General features: G+C 46.1%; 2 protein-coding genes across 5 annotated transcripts in view; both read left to right on the plus strand.

Annotated features, from left to right (window-relative positions):
• Positions 1-5,791, plus strand: part of CCDC57 (coiled-coil domain containing 57) — a 50,974-nt gene extending 45,183 nt beyond the window's left edge. For all 4 annotated transcript variants that reach the window (XM_035104301.2, XM_035104300.2, XM_060271901.1 and 1 more), the window contains exon 18: positions 5,315-5,791. In XM_035104301.2, coding sequence (XP_034960192.2) covers positions 5,315-5,538 — 224 coding nt within the window. In that variant the 3' untranslated portion in view covers positions 5,539-5,791. The remainder of the gene's footprint in view (positions 1-5,314) is intronic.
• A 5,903-nt stretch (positions 5,792-11,694) lies between these two features.
• FASN (fatty acid synthase) overlaps positions 11,695-12,975 on the plus strand; it is a 66,315-nt gene continuing 65,034 nt past the window's right edge. Inside the window, exon 1 of the mRNA XM_035104295.2 lies at positions 11,695-12,033. The gene's annotated coding sequence lies outside the window, so the exon portion shown is untranslated. The remainder of the gene's footprint in view (positions 12,034-12,975) is intronic.

The raw sequence follows: 12,975 nt of genomic DNA on the forward strand, positions 1-12,975 counted from the left end.
GCCGAGCGCCGCTGGTGCCCAAGCAGAGCAGTAGCTCTGTGCGGACATGCGCAGTCCGTCCTGGCTTGTCCTGGCACATGCATCATGTGTCATGACATCACAATGCATGCGTCAGGACACAGGTGCGCTGCGAAGTGACGCCCACCCCCAGGGGGCACCGCCTCGGGCAGCCAAGCGGCACCGTTCACCACTGCTGATGGGATACCTGCCAAAGCGGGTGGAATTGAACTTGCACAACAACTTCACAAGAGGTGATCCTAGCTTTAGGGATGCCAAAATTATCGATCTCTTTTAAAAGGTCATTGCATTTGGGACTTTTTAGTTATGATTAAAGGTGAGTTAGAGGTAACATGATAGAAGTTTATAAAATTATGTACGGCATAGTGATAGAAGATAGGAAAGTTTTTCTCCCTCGTAATATTCGAACTTGTGGACATCCAATGAAGCTGAATGTTGGAAGATTCAGGATGACAAAAGGAAGTACTTCTTCACATAGAACAGGGGTAGGCAACCTAAGGCCCGCGGGCCGGATGCGGCTCAATTGCCTTCTCAGTCCGGCCCGCGGACGGACCGGGAATCAGCGTGTTTTTACATGAGTAGAATGTGTCCTTTTACAGTGGTACCTTGGGTTACAGACGCTTCAGGTTACAGATGCTTCAGGTTACAGACTCCGCTAACCCAGAAATAGTACCTCGGGTTAAGAACTTTGCTTCAGGATGAGAACAGAAATCATGTGGAGGCAGCGGGAGGCCCCATTTGCTAAAGTGGTACCTCAGGTTAAGAACAGTTCCAGGTTAAGAACAGACCTCTGGAATGAATTATGTTCTTAACCCGAGGTACCACTGTATTTAAAATGCATCTCTGGGTTATTTGTGGGGCATAGGAATTCATTCATCCCCCCCCAAAAAAATATATAGTCTGAGCGATGGTGGACTGGCCCATGGCTGAAAAAGATTCCCACCCCTGACATAGAACATAGTTAAACTATGGAACTCACTTCCAGCAATGGCAGTGAGCAATGGCCACCAACGTGGATGGCATTAAAGGAGGATTAGACAAATTCATGGAGGATAAGGCTATCAATGGCTACAAGCCATTGTGACTATAGTTGGAAGCAGCAATGCTTCTGAATATCAGTTTCCGGAAGCCACAAGAGAAGAGAGTGCTCTCATGCTCGAATTCTACTTGCAGGTTTCCCACAGTCATTTGGTTGGTCCTTGTGAGAACAGGATGCTGGACTAGATGGGCCATTGGCCTCATCCAGCGGGTTCCTCTTATATTCTTGACTCATTGTCTTAGCTCATTTACCTTTTTTTGCCTCCACAGTATTAGACCGTCTCTTTTGCTTTTAATCTTTTCCGTGCTGGCATGTTTGTTTAAAATGAATCCACCAGACAATTTCACAAATTGAACAATCCTCTCCAGAGTAGCTTCAGGATTTTGATTATTTGGTTAACGTTTACCAAGGGCTTTGAAAATGTAACGTCTGTAATGCACTTGCAGATTATTTTTATGTCCTGGTATAGCAGAATTTTTATAGTCTGTGGCAGATGACAGTATGGGATGGCATGTGTGCTGTTGGCAGTAACCCACGTACTATGCCAAAATTATTTGGTAGACCGAGACATTGAAGATACTGCAGGTCAAGAACCTGTTGCTAAAGCTAAAACAGTGTTTGCACATGCAGATGTCACAGTAACTTGCCTAATGTTTCATGCTGTCAACTGGCGAAACTCAACTGGCAGTTTGCAAGGACACCTGGCAGTTTGCAAGGACACCAATTACCTAATCTAGTATTGGAAACTTGAATGCAAAAAAGAAATGCTGGCTCTCAAAATGCAGATGCAAGTCTAGTTCAATAGGACAAAAATCGCTGCTACATAGAGTGGCCTAATCTGACACATGCAGATTGATTTTGAGAAGAGTTACCACGAGAGCTTTTTGTTAATCAGTCTTGTTGGGTCAATCTTGTATACAGTGGTACAGTGGTACCTCGACTTACGAATGACTCGACCTACGAATGTTTCAAGTTATGAACAGAGTTCCGTCTGCCATTTTGGATGCAGTTTAGATAGGATTTTTTTGACTTAATTGATTAAATTCCCCCCCCCCCCATTGGCTTCGACTTATGATTTTTTCAACTTATGAAAGTCCGTTCGGAGCGGATTAAATTTGTAAGTCGAGGTACCACTGTATGTAATTATTGTATGGCTGTGCCTTTTATAATAGCCATTGTTTTGCTATATCCTTTGGAATATCATTGATGTGTATACCTCAAGACTTTAAAATGCCACCCTCCCAACACCTCACAGGTGAAAATAAGGACCGTTTTGTGTCCTTGTTGCATCTCTGCTTTCATACAAAAGATTGAGTTGATTTATACATTGCTAAACAATCTTTGCTGCATTTATTCAGGAACAGTGTAGAGGGAACAGAATTGATACAATTAGATTTGACAATCTACCCATGTTATTTAGAGAAAGAAGGCTGTTCCCTTCCTACTACTTTACTGGCAGGACCAATAGCTTGTTTGTTTGTTTGTTTGTTTGTTACCCATCCTTTACCCTGAGGGCCCAGAGCAGGTTACAACATTAATACAACATTAAAAGTGGTTTAAAACAACTTATAATCATAAAAAGAATGTGGGTCCTATCAATATACACCTCGGGTGTCAAAAGCCAGGGTAAAGAGGTGTGTCAGCATAGAAAAACCTAACCCAGTATAAAATTCTCACAAGCCTCCAGAATGAAATCTAAAAGCAAACTGTGTACAGTATGTGTAAAAATGCAGTCTTCTCTCCTCCCAACACCCTAATTCTTGCTTGCTAATTGGATCCTTCTCCACACCCCCTTCCCTACTTTGCTCATAACTGAAATCTAGTTCTGCACTGGTAAATGGCAGGTATCGAGGGGAAAGTTCATCATATCACTTTATTCTCCTTACATGATCCCAGGGTCTTATCAGGGTATACAGTGGGCCCAAGCTACTTAAAGTATCCAAGTTTGTACCGTCTTCATACTATGGCCATTGTGGCACAGCTTGGCCAAGGCCTAGTCACCATAGCAACTAGTTATCACTCTTTCTCCTCATTTCAGAATGCGGAGGTCCAGGCTGGGAAAATATCTCTGCCCTCCCTTGCAAGAGGAAACAGACGGACTGTTGTTGAGCCACAGTTCTGAACTAAATATTTCTTTTGCTCTGTAGCTGTTGTCTAGTACCCAAGATCCCCTCCTCCCCAATAGGAACAGAGCTACAGTTTGCTGAAGAAAACATTGGTATAACACCCTATTACCCAGAACAGTCATATAACTTGGAGAGCTGTCTTCACTGTGTTCTAACACATTCTTGTTTGGGCCAACAGCTGGCGTTTAGTAAAAGGTATTTTAGTTGGTGTGATTATAGATGTGAATCAAAGAGACCCTTTACCTAGAAAAGATTATTTGCATGGGCTTCTCACGAACAGCTGCACTGAGTTGACACAGATTTTGATCATCTCCTGAGTTTTAAAAGTGGCTTACAGAGCTGCTGTTAGAAGAAGAAAGGATGAAAAGTGACTCCAAACCAAATGTTTTCCAGCTCCTTCTCTTGCCTTATTTGTTAGACTATGATTTACCTTATCTGTTCGGAAAATTACCGCATTCTTGACAGAATCAAGTTGATAACCTCAACATACTGGTATATGCTGAGTAGGGGGGAGAGACAATATTTAGGTTTCTATGGTTTGTGGTCAGAGCTTCAGCCCTTGGGGAATTATAGCTTCATATAAAAAGCTGCCAAAGGGTAGAGAAATGGGAAATAGCTAGAACTGCAATAGATGTTGTGCTGCAATATTTGAATTTGGATGACGAAAACTGAAGAACCATTTTTATTATAGCTCATTATGATTGGTCCAGTTGTCTTGGCTGAAATTTGGCTCTTGTTGGGTCATATGTTATCTTTCACTCTTGCTTATGGGACAAAATTTCAACACTTTTTCCATCATGTGGGTAAAGCACCAGACAATGAGAGGTCTGAGTAGAATATTAACCAACAGATTTGAACTCCTTTCTGGCTCTACAAATGCAATTTTACTTTGCTGTTATGCAATACTTTTCATCATTCAAGTGCTTTACAAATATTAACTTATTCTGATGTGATTTTCTATACTTGACAATTCCTAGTATCAGAATCTGAGCTTGTTAAGCATGAGTGATTTTGAGTATGGAAATAATCATAACAGAGCTGGACTGGGTAAATTCATCACACAAATCTTGTGTTTTTGGGAAATGCAGTGCACAAATGCAAAATATCCATCCATTCAGTTATGTTTGAATAGTTGCATTTCTGCCTAGCCAAAGGCGAAAATTGGAAGTTAAAAAAAACCCTGCAAGATGAAGAGCTGATATTTCACCTTAAAACATGGAAGCCTTCAAGCTGATAATGTAAACATCTTTCTGACCTAGGAATATCAGGCAAAATAAAATTCAAAGTCTTGTTAGATATCTACCATGCACTTTCTGCTACATCTTAAAACAGTGAGTTTGTGGTAAAGATGAGATTTGAAGTGGGATTTGCTATAGGTGTTCTAGTCACTTCAGTACAGGATGTTTAACAATGCAGTGGTCTCTTTCATACAAAGAAGTACGGTAACAAATTGCCCCACAAATAAATATAAAATGTAGTTGGTTGGTGACCTTAATAAGAAGTTTGTTGATCAGTGAATTTCAGTAACAGATATGTCTATACAGTAACAGATGTACTGTATCTATACTTTACAACATCATTAAGAATATAGTGGGGAAAGGCTTTGTGCCTCAGATTACAGCACTTTCCCATCAGATGAAAAACCTTCAGGAGAAGAAAACATTAAAACAATCCAAATAAATAAAAATTGCAAAGCCAAACCTATGACTCTCTTCTAGGCAATAAATCACAAGGATTTAAAAGTTATCTTATCCCCCACCAGTATGTCAGCCTTCTTAACTGCATGTGAAAATTATTTATTTTACAGTATTTGTATAATATTTTTCAACCCTAATGGTTCTCAAAGCAGTTCACAATAATAAAGTCAGATACATAGACAGATGGTAGTGTCCCCACAATAACAGATGCTGTTGATAGTATGAAATAGTGGTATAATACGACCTCTGGGCTCTGCTCCCCTGAATGGTGGCAATAGGAAATAGGGGTACTGGGGTGGGCAGATATTCTTCAAAGTGCTCTGCCCACTCCCCTAGAGGTTCCTGTCTCCACTATTTAATATATGTGTATGCTGCTCTGAGCAATTGGCATCAAATTAAAATAATATCCGTTTTCTCTTCCGTTTGATTTGCAGAGAAATCCCAGGTTATCCATGAACCAAAAAGACTTGAAGACTCTCAGGAAGAAGCCCATGCATACTACACAGAAAGAGTACCAGCAGCTGCCTTGACTGTCAGAGGGACTAAGTTTGAAGTTCAGTCAAAGCAAAACCCAAGCAAGTCATCTTACAACCGATCCAGAAAGCCCCAGACCCCTCAGCGAATGGTCAAAATCCGAAACTACAACATAAAGGATTAGATTTTCAGCAAAGTAGAATTTTTATATCTGAATTATGTACAGTATTTAGTTATTAAGTTGTGATACCAAGTTGAAGTCCTTTCTGTCCATGTTAATGGTAGTTTGGTCTTGTAATTAATGTTACTAGTCAAGTTCCTTCTTACTTCCAATTTTGCTAATCAAACTTCATTGATAAATGTTTTTGGATGTAGAAAGTATTTAATCCACCTTCCTCTACAACTTGAGCTGGTGAATAAATATATACTTCAGTATGCTTCAGATAGATTTCTCAAGAGTTTATCACACACGGAGAACTTTATTGCAGTTCATAGACCCAAAATACACAAAAACAAACAGGAAACACTGAATGTGAACAGACCTAGTAAGTGACATCTCGATTATATGTTCCAGTATTTTATTTCCCCAGATCTCCTGGTTCTACACTTATTGCACAGTTCCTACAGTTTCTCTGTACTGTATATAAAAGAGCACAGCTGCTTTGTTCACTGCCCTACCCCTCCACCTTTCCCAAAGGACAAACAGGTAGGAAGAAAGGGAAAGGTGGCTTCTCAAGAATGATGGGCATGGACTACAAGCCCTGAGATTTTCCCTTGAGGGAGGGGGAGTAAGAGGTTTCACAAGATGAGCTGGGGGTATAAGCAGCATTGAAATGGGCTGTTAATACCATGCCTCAGTTCTTCCCTCTATAATTTGAGTAGGGCTTTTGCATGGATTGTTTTAATCAGGGTATCTCTGCCCAGGAAGAGTCACAGTTGTTGTACCAGTCTCAGTGGATGGAAGGCATTCTGTGCTACTGAAGCCACTTGGGTCTCTAGTAACAAGGCTGGATCTAAGAGCACACCAAAACTGTGGTCCTGTAGGGTGGAGTGCAACCTTGTATAGAACAGATTAACATCATTTGCCTAAACGGATTAATCATTCACAAACAGTAACATTATCTTATCAGGACTAATGATCAGTTTGTTAGCTCTTAACCACTAATAAAATTATCGTGCTCTTATATGAAAAATATGTAAAAAAGATAGAGGTGGGTTACATCAGCATATTCATGATACTCCACTCCAAAACCCCAAGTGACTTCATTCACTGTAGATGTCAAACAGCATGGAGAACAAGACAAGACAGACCCCTGTAGAACGCAACAGTCTACCTACCTAGAGGTAATCCGCCAGTTCCACCTTCTGGAATCTGCCTTTCAGGTGGGAATGGAACCACCAAAACACCATGCCCCCAGTTCTTCAGCTAAACAGGCTACTCAGAAGGATATCATGGCTGATTGTATCAATAGTCACTGGAGAATTAACAGAGACATGCTCTTCCAGGTTATCCATCAGGACAACCAGTGCCTTTTCTGAGCCAAAAACAGACATGCAAACAGAATGAAATAAACCACCACTTAGACCCATCCACTTAACTTTCTTCTGCTTAGAGGTTATACCCAGGATGGGCAAAGTCGAGTAGACATGCGGCAAACTCCACTCCTGAAGGCATTCTGTCTGCATCCTCATTGCAGCAACTGAAATGAATCATGATATGATGGTGAGCTGACCATGTTGTGAATGATCTGCCAAACCCATATCAAATATAAGCAGTATTATCCTCTGTGTGAACAGACAAACATTGTAGCATACTTCTGAGGATTATTTTCCATCATACTGTTGGGGGCAGGGATTATAAACAGGTCTAAAGAAATTGCATGCAAAAGATGCAGACCTTGATATGTTCTTCATAGAGGTCATTCACAAAAATCAGTTAATAATACGAACAAACAGTACTAGCATTGGTTAGCCAATTAACACATGTAGAGAGATTAACATTGTTTACTCCCAATTCACTCCACAAGTGATCATAGCACAGAACCTCTTGCTTCATTGTAATTCACTGTTTCCACACTGCAGTCTCCCTTTTAAGTGTCTATTGCAGTACTGTATGACCAGAATTAATCCCTGGTGTTGTTTATGACTTTGTTAGATCCTGTAATAGTGTTGCTAGACTAGACATCGCTAAAAGCTGGTATCTGAATCTGCCACAAGTTCTCATTCCTGTGTCTGTATCTCTGTTGTCATATGTTAGTGGTCATGAGCAACTGTTTTAGGCTGGAAAGGGGCTGCATCTAAACGATTACAGACCTATCGATATACTATATACCGTGTTTCTCACATTTTAAGACATGTCTTATATTTATTTTTACTCCAAAAAAACACACCATGGCTTATTTTCAGGGGATGTCTTATTTTTTTTTGTTAAGCTTTTTGATTTTTTACCGGTATTAAGCTTTCAGAGTTTTGCTGGGTTGGGCTCGGTGCGGCGCACGCTGCTGCCCTTGCCGGCTCCCGCTGGGTCGGGTCTCTCCCTCTCTGAGATAACTACGAGCTCTTCTCCTCCTCACCCCCCAGTCGTGACACGGCCGCCGCGCGGGCTTCCTTACCCGGGTTGCAGTGCAGCGGCGAGGGCGGCGTGGCGACGGGCGACGAGGGGGCCGGGGAAGGCTGAAGCAAAGGCGGCGGCGGAGGCAGCGGCGGGTCTTTGGGGCCGCCAGCGCCCGGCGAAGGTGCGGCGGGAGGCGGCAGCATGAGGTAGCGATGCGGAGGGGGTAGGCAGCGCACGCAGAACGAGTGGAGGCACGGCAGCAGCTTGGGCCGCCGGCTCTGGATGTTCTGACCGCACACCCCGCAAGTGTCCAACAGGTTGAGCCGCGACTCTCCGTCGGCCCGGTCTGCGGGGCCTTGCCGGCTTTCAGCCTCGTTTTCCCCACCCATGGCGACAGGACCGGCCGCGGTGGGCCCTGCTCCCGCCATAGGCTCGTCCATTGTTCAGCGGCGGCGGCCATTTCAGGCGCGAAACGCCTCTCACCCAATGGCCGCTTCTGCTCTCACCCTCCCCCCGGCCTGCTCACGAGCGGAGCCCCGCCCCTTCACGGCCGCTGGGAGCAAGCGACGTCGGTTGCTCGTCGGTGTGATTGGCATGCTGTTCTGGGCTTGGTCGAATTCGGGGTGGGGGATTCATTCAAGAAAGAGCCGGCAAAGACAGCTGCGTGCGCTGTGCCGAGCCCCGACTCAGCGGGAGCCAGCAAGGACAGTAGCACGCACCGCGCAGAGTCCCGACTGAGCGGGACCCAGGAGAAACAGCAGTGCTCTGCGAGGCGCACGCTGCAAAAGCGCCATGCAGACCTGCTCCCACCACTGCTCCCACCACTGCTCCCACTCAGAATGTCTTATTTTTGGGGGATGCCTTATATTTTATTGCCTCCAGAAAATCGTGCCATGTCTTATTTTATAGGGACATCTTAAAATGTGAGAAACACGGTATATGGTTTCAGCTGGGAACTAAACCTGACAAGGGTGTTCTGTCATTTTCTCCTCTAGGCCTGTGCTCTAGTATCCTGGGTACCAGTCTGGCCATGATCTATTGTTGTTTCTATTTTGTTGGGAGACAAATGTAGTCTGGGGAAAACTAATGTAAATTTTGAAGCTGTGAGCTTCTGTCTGGTGAATCTGAACAGAAGGGATTCTTATAGAATACAGCAACTCCTCCTTCCTAGCCTTCAAGCCTGGGTTGGTGGCACACTGAGAATCCAGATGGATACAGGTGGTAAATCTCGCCAAGCAAATAAAATATGGATCATTTTAATAATAAAATAATATGCATTGATACTGAGAGGCCATGGGATCTGCCAGTTTAAATCATGCCCTCTTTGCTCCCACGTCATGTTACCATGAAGCTGGGTTCCACAGAATATCCTGAGTCACAAGAATGGAAAGGAAACTATTATCACTGTGGGAATTCAGTTTTCCCAATCTAACGTGATAAAATAACACTTCTTATTCTATTATACCACTTGGAAGACTATTGTGGCACCAAGGAGTATATAAACAAATACATGACTATGATGTTTATTTTGGGGGATAAGCAAGAACAAAAAAATAAATATGAGAGAAAATAAATAATGGGGCCCTGGAAGTTGCTGTTTTCCTTCTTTTTAGAAATGACTACACCACATGAAAAAAACTAAATATGATTACATTATGGAACTCATGGGAAGCAGACATGATACCCCCTTCCCCATTTTATCCTGACAAGCCTGTGAAGTATGTTAGGCTGAGAGACAACTAGGCAAGTTGCCCAATGAGATTCATGGCTGAGTGGGAAGTTCTCTGTGGGTCTCCTCAGTTCTGGTCCAAAACCATGCCATGCTGTTTTGAAATACAGTACAGCTTGGAGCAAGCAAGGATATAATTCACAAAGTGACCATACTGAATAATAAAGGGATGTTAGGCTCATCCTCCTTTTCCCAAGCCTATTCCATTTTGTGCTTCCCACAGGCCTCTGCTTGGCCACTGTGAGAAGAGACAGACTGCAGGATCTGATGGGTCTTTAGTCTGATCCAGCAGGCCTCTTCTTAAGAACATAAGGAGTCACTTTAAGATTAAGCATTTACAAGAAGGGTAGGTGGAAGTGGGTGGCTGCTTTGTTTTGTTGCATTATAAAGGGAGTATTACATTTCAGAGAAGCAAGTGGGAGTGGATCAGTGCAGAGTTACCGCAAGTTCAGAGCTCACTCCATTTCTGGAATGAGGCGAAGGAAAGCAGACAGCAATAGACCTCAGCGCCACCAGATCCCGAGAGGCAAAGAAAAGCTCGTGATGCCTTCCGTGAGGAGAGCATTATTTGTTCCCAAACCGTAAGGAAAGCTAGTTAACTGTCGCCTGGGACTGTATACTCCCGTGTAGAGAGAACATAATCCCGGGAGCCCATTTAACAGAGCCAGAGTCTGCTTTAAAGGCTGAACTGTAGTAACCGAGGAAGCTCGCACTCTTCTGAGGTGAATGACCTGAAATAAGCCACAATTCACAGGCGCTTTCTTGCATCACCATCAGCTTCATTTCCTAAACAGAGCCATCCCCTTCAATACAGTCACCACATCACCCTATCTCCTAGCAACTCCCACACAGCCTCTGAGATTGGCCAGGCAACGTACACTCCTACATCCCCCTGCTCCCTGATTGGACACATCCAATCAATGACTTTAGGCCCCTAAAGAAAGTGTGGTTCTCTTTTGTACATTGCATTTGCCGGGTTCTGTTGGGAGGAGACGCGGGAAGAACTCGGTCAGAGTGTAACGAGGCAAGCAGCGCGCCGCGCTGGGCTCCCAGGGACACCAGTTACTTCCTTTTTCCCCTGTAGGCCGCGCGCTCGGCAAAGCCAGAGAGAGATCAGCCTAATTAATTATTCCCCTTTCGCAGCAATAGCAGCGCCTCCAAGAGCGGTGTGGGGGGGGGGGAAGCTACGAGGTTACGCCAATAACAACAAGACGGGGGGGGGGGATTAAGTGCACTTCTCTCCCAGAGAGCCAAAGCTCCTTCACGTCGAATATTTTCATCAGCGCGCACCAAGCATATCGGCCCATCTGCTCCCCCGAGAGGGGCGGGCTGATTTGTTTCAATTTACTTCCCAGACGCTGAGAGAGGAGGCAGCGCCGCAAGGTTGGAGGCGCCGGCTTCCCCTAGCGGGCTGGCTGAGCAGAGGAAGCGCATCCTCTGGGGCAGAAGTGCCTGTGGGTGGCGCTGCAGAGCCCACCACGAAGCAGGGACCCATAACAGGGCCCTTCACACATCCCAGGCCCAGGATAGTTCACTTTCCCCACCGCGCCCTCGACGGGGTGTGTGTGTTGATAAATCTTAAAAGGGGTGCCTGGGAATGGCTTCCACACGACCACAGAATTGCAAGGTGTCCTGAGGTTCATCTAGTCCAACCCTCTGCAACACAGCTTGAACCTGCAACCTGGGCGTTATCAGCACCACCAGGCTCTAAGCGACTGTGCTATCCAGGCTGACACCGCCGGGGATTCAGATCCGTGCGGGATCCCTACGAAACTCGAAAATAAGGTACAGACGGGGCAATCCCGCAGGTCGCAAATGATTCGAGGGCAGGCCGGGTCACGCCGGTGCGTGCGGGGAGGCTTTCCCCGGGCATGTGATGCGCCGCGCGGGGCAGGCTGGCCGGCTGGCCCAGTTCCTGCCAGGCACCGCTGCGCTTGCCCAGGCGGGTTGAGTATGGTGCAGCGCGTGCTCCGCGGCGGCGCTGCTCTTTGGCTCACTGCTTCCTCCTCCGCGCGGCGATGGCGAGAGGCTCCCGTGAGCCAAGGGGCTGGCATCGCCCCAGGGTCTGCGCCGGGAGGCCCAGCCCCAGCTCTCATTGGACTGCGGCGAGGAGCAAAGCTGTCAGCCCATGTGGCGTGGCCACCGGAGGTGGTGGCTGTTTAAATAAGCGCCGAGAGCTAGAGGGAGACAGTGAGAAAGGGACGCTGAGCGCAGATAGGCGGCGCAGGCAGCCTCAGTTACGCATCGGGCACCGAAGAGGAGGGAGAGGGACTTGGCGGCCAGGGACTTGGCGGCCGGCAGCGTAGCAGTAGTAGCAGCAGCAGCGGGGCTTTTCAGCGCGCCTCCTTCGCCGCTCACCTTCCAGCGGTGGCTGCCGATCTCAAGGACCTGAGCAGGTAACCGGCTCGGGTTGCCGGGATGGAGGGAGAGGCAGCCCTCTTCCTCTCCGGATGGCGCTTGCATGAATGAAACGGAGCAGCCGGCTAGAGCTGCTGCGCACTTTGGGGCGGCCGGGGCGCCTCTAGGGCTGTCCTCGGCTTGAAGGGCGGGTGATGGTGGCCCTCTGGATGCCCTCGGTGCATTTGCCCGCTGGGGCTGGTTTGGCCCCTTTGGAAGCAGCCATGATCTCCTCCTCCTTCTCTCCCGGCGTGGGGGAGGGGAACCGGCCTTGGCGGCACCAGATCTCTAAATGCGTTTTCATTTTCCCACCCTCCTTATGCAAATAGGGTTGTGCAAATCTAGGCAGACTGAAATGCGTCTGTTTTGAATAGGTCGGCCGGGCCCGTCTTCTAAATCGGAAGGCGACATCCATTTTCAGGTGTTTGATGAGCCTTCCCAAGTGAAATCAGCTCGGACCCGGAGGAGGCCTTGGAGGCGCAGGCGGGCGGGATCGGGTGGCTCTGCGGCTGAGCGCAACATCTTTCAGAAGTAGCTCAGGTTTTTGTTCTCCATCTTGATAGCCAGCTCTGTGGGGAACGAACAAAAGCTGTGGCTCTGGAGATTAAAACAACAGTGGGTTGTTTATTTTTAAAATTTAAAATTTATTAATTTTTAATTAATGGCAGAACAAAATTGCAGAGGTAAATTGCTGCTTTTGAAATTTTGTGATGTAATGTGGTAGCAGTGAAGTTGATTTGAGGTGTGGTCCCCCCCTCTACTGAGGTTATGGAATAAAAAGGGGGAGGAGTGTTTGGCAATAAGGGAGATGGAGGCTAAGCCTTGCTGCATTGTAAGTGTTCTGCATCCAGCCATTTTGATACCAGGCAAGGAAGACAGTTACACTGGCACACTGAAGCCCATTATTTCAGCAGATCTAGGTAGAAAAGAGGGGTTCTCTT

Source organism: Zootoca vivipara, chromosome 2, assembly GCF_963506605.1.
Source record: "Zootoca vivipara chromosome 2, rZooViv1.1, whole genome shotgun sequence".
Taxonomy (NCBI): domain Eukaryota; kingdom Metazoa; phylum Chordata; class Lepidosauria; order Squamata; family Lacertidae; genus Zootoca; species Zootoca vivipara.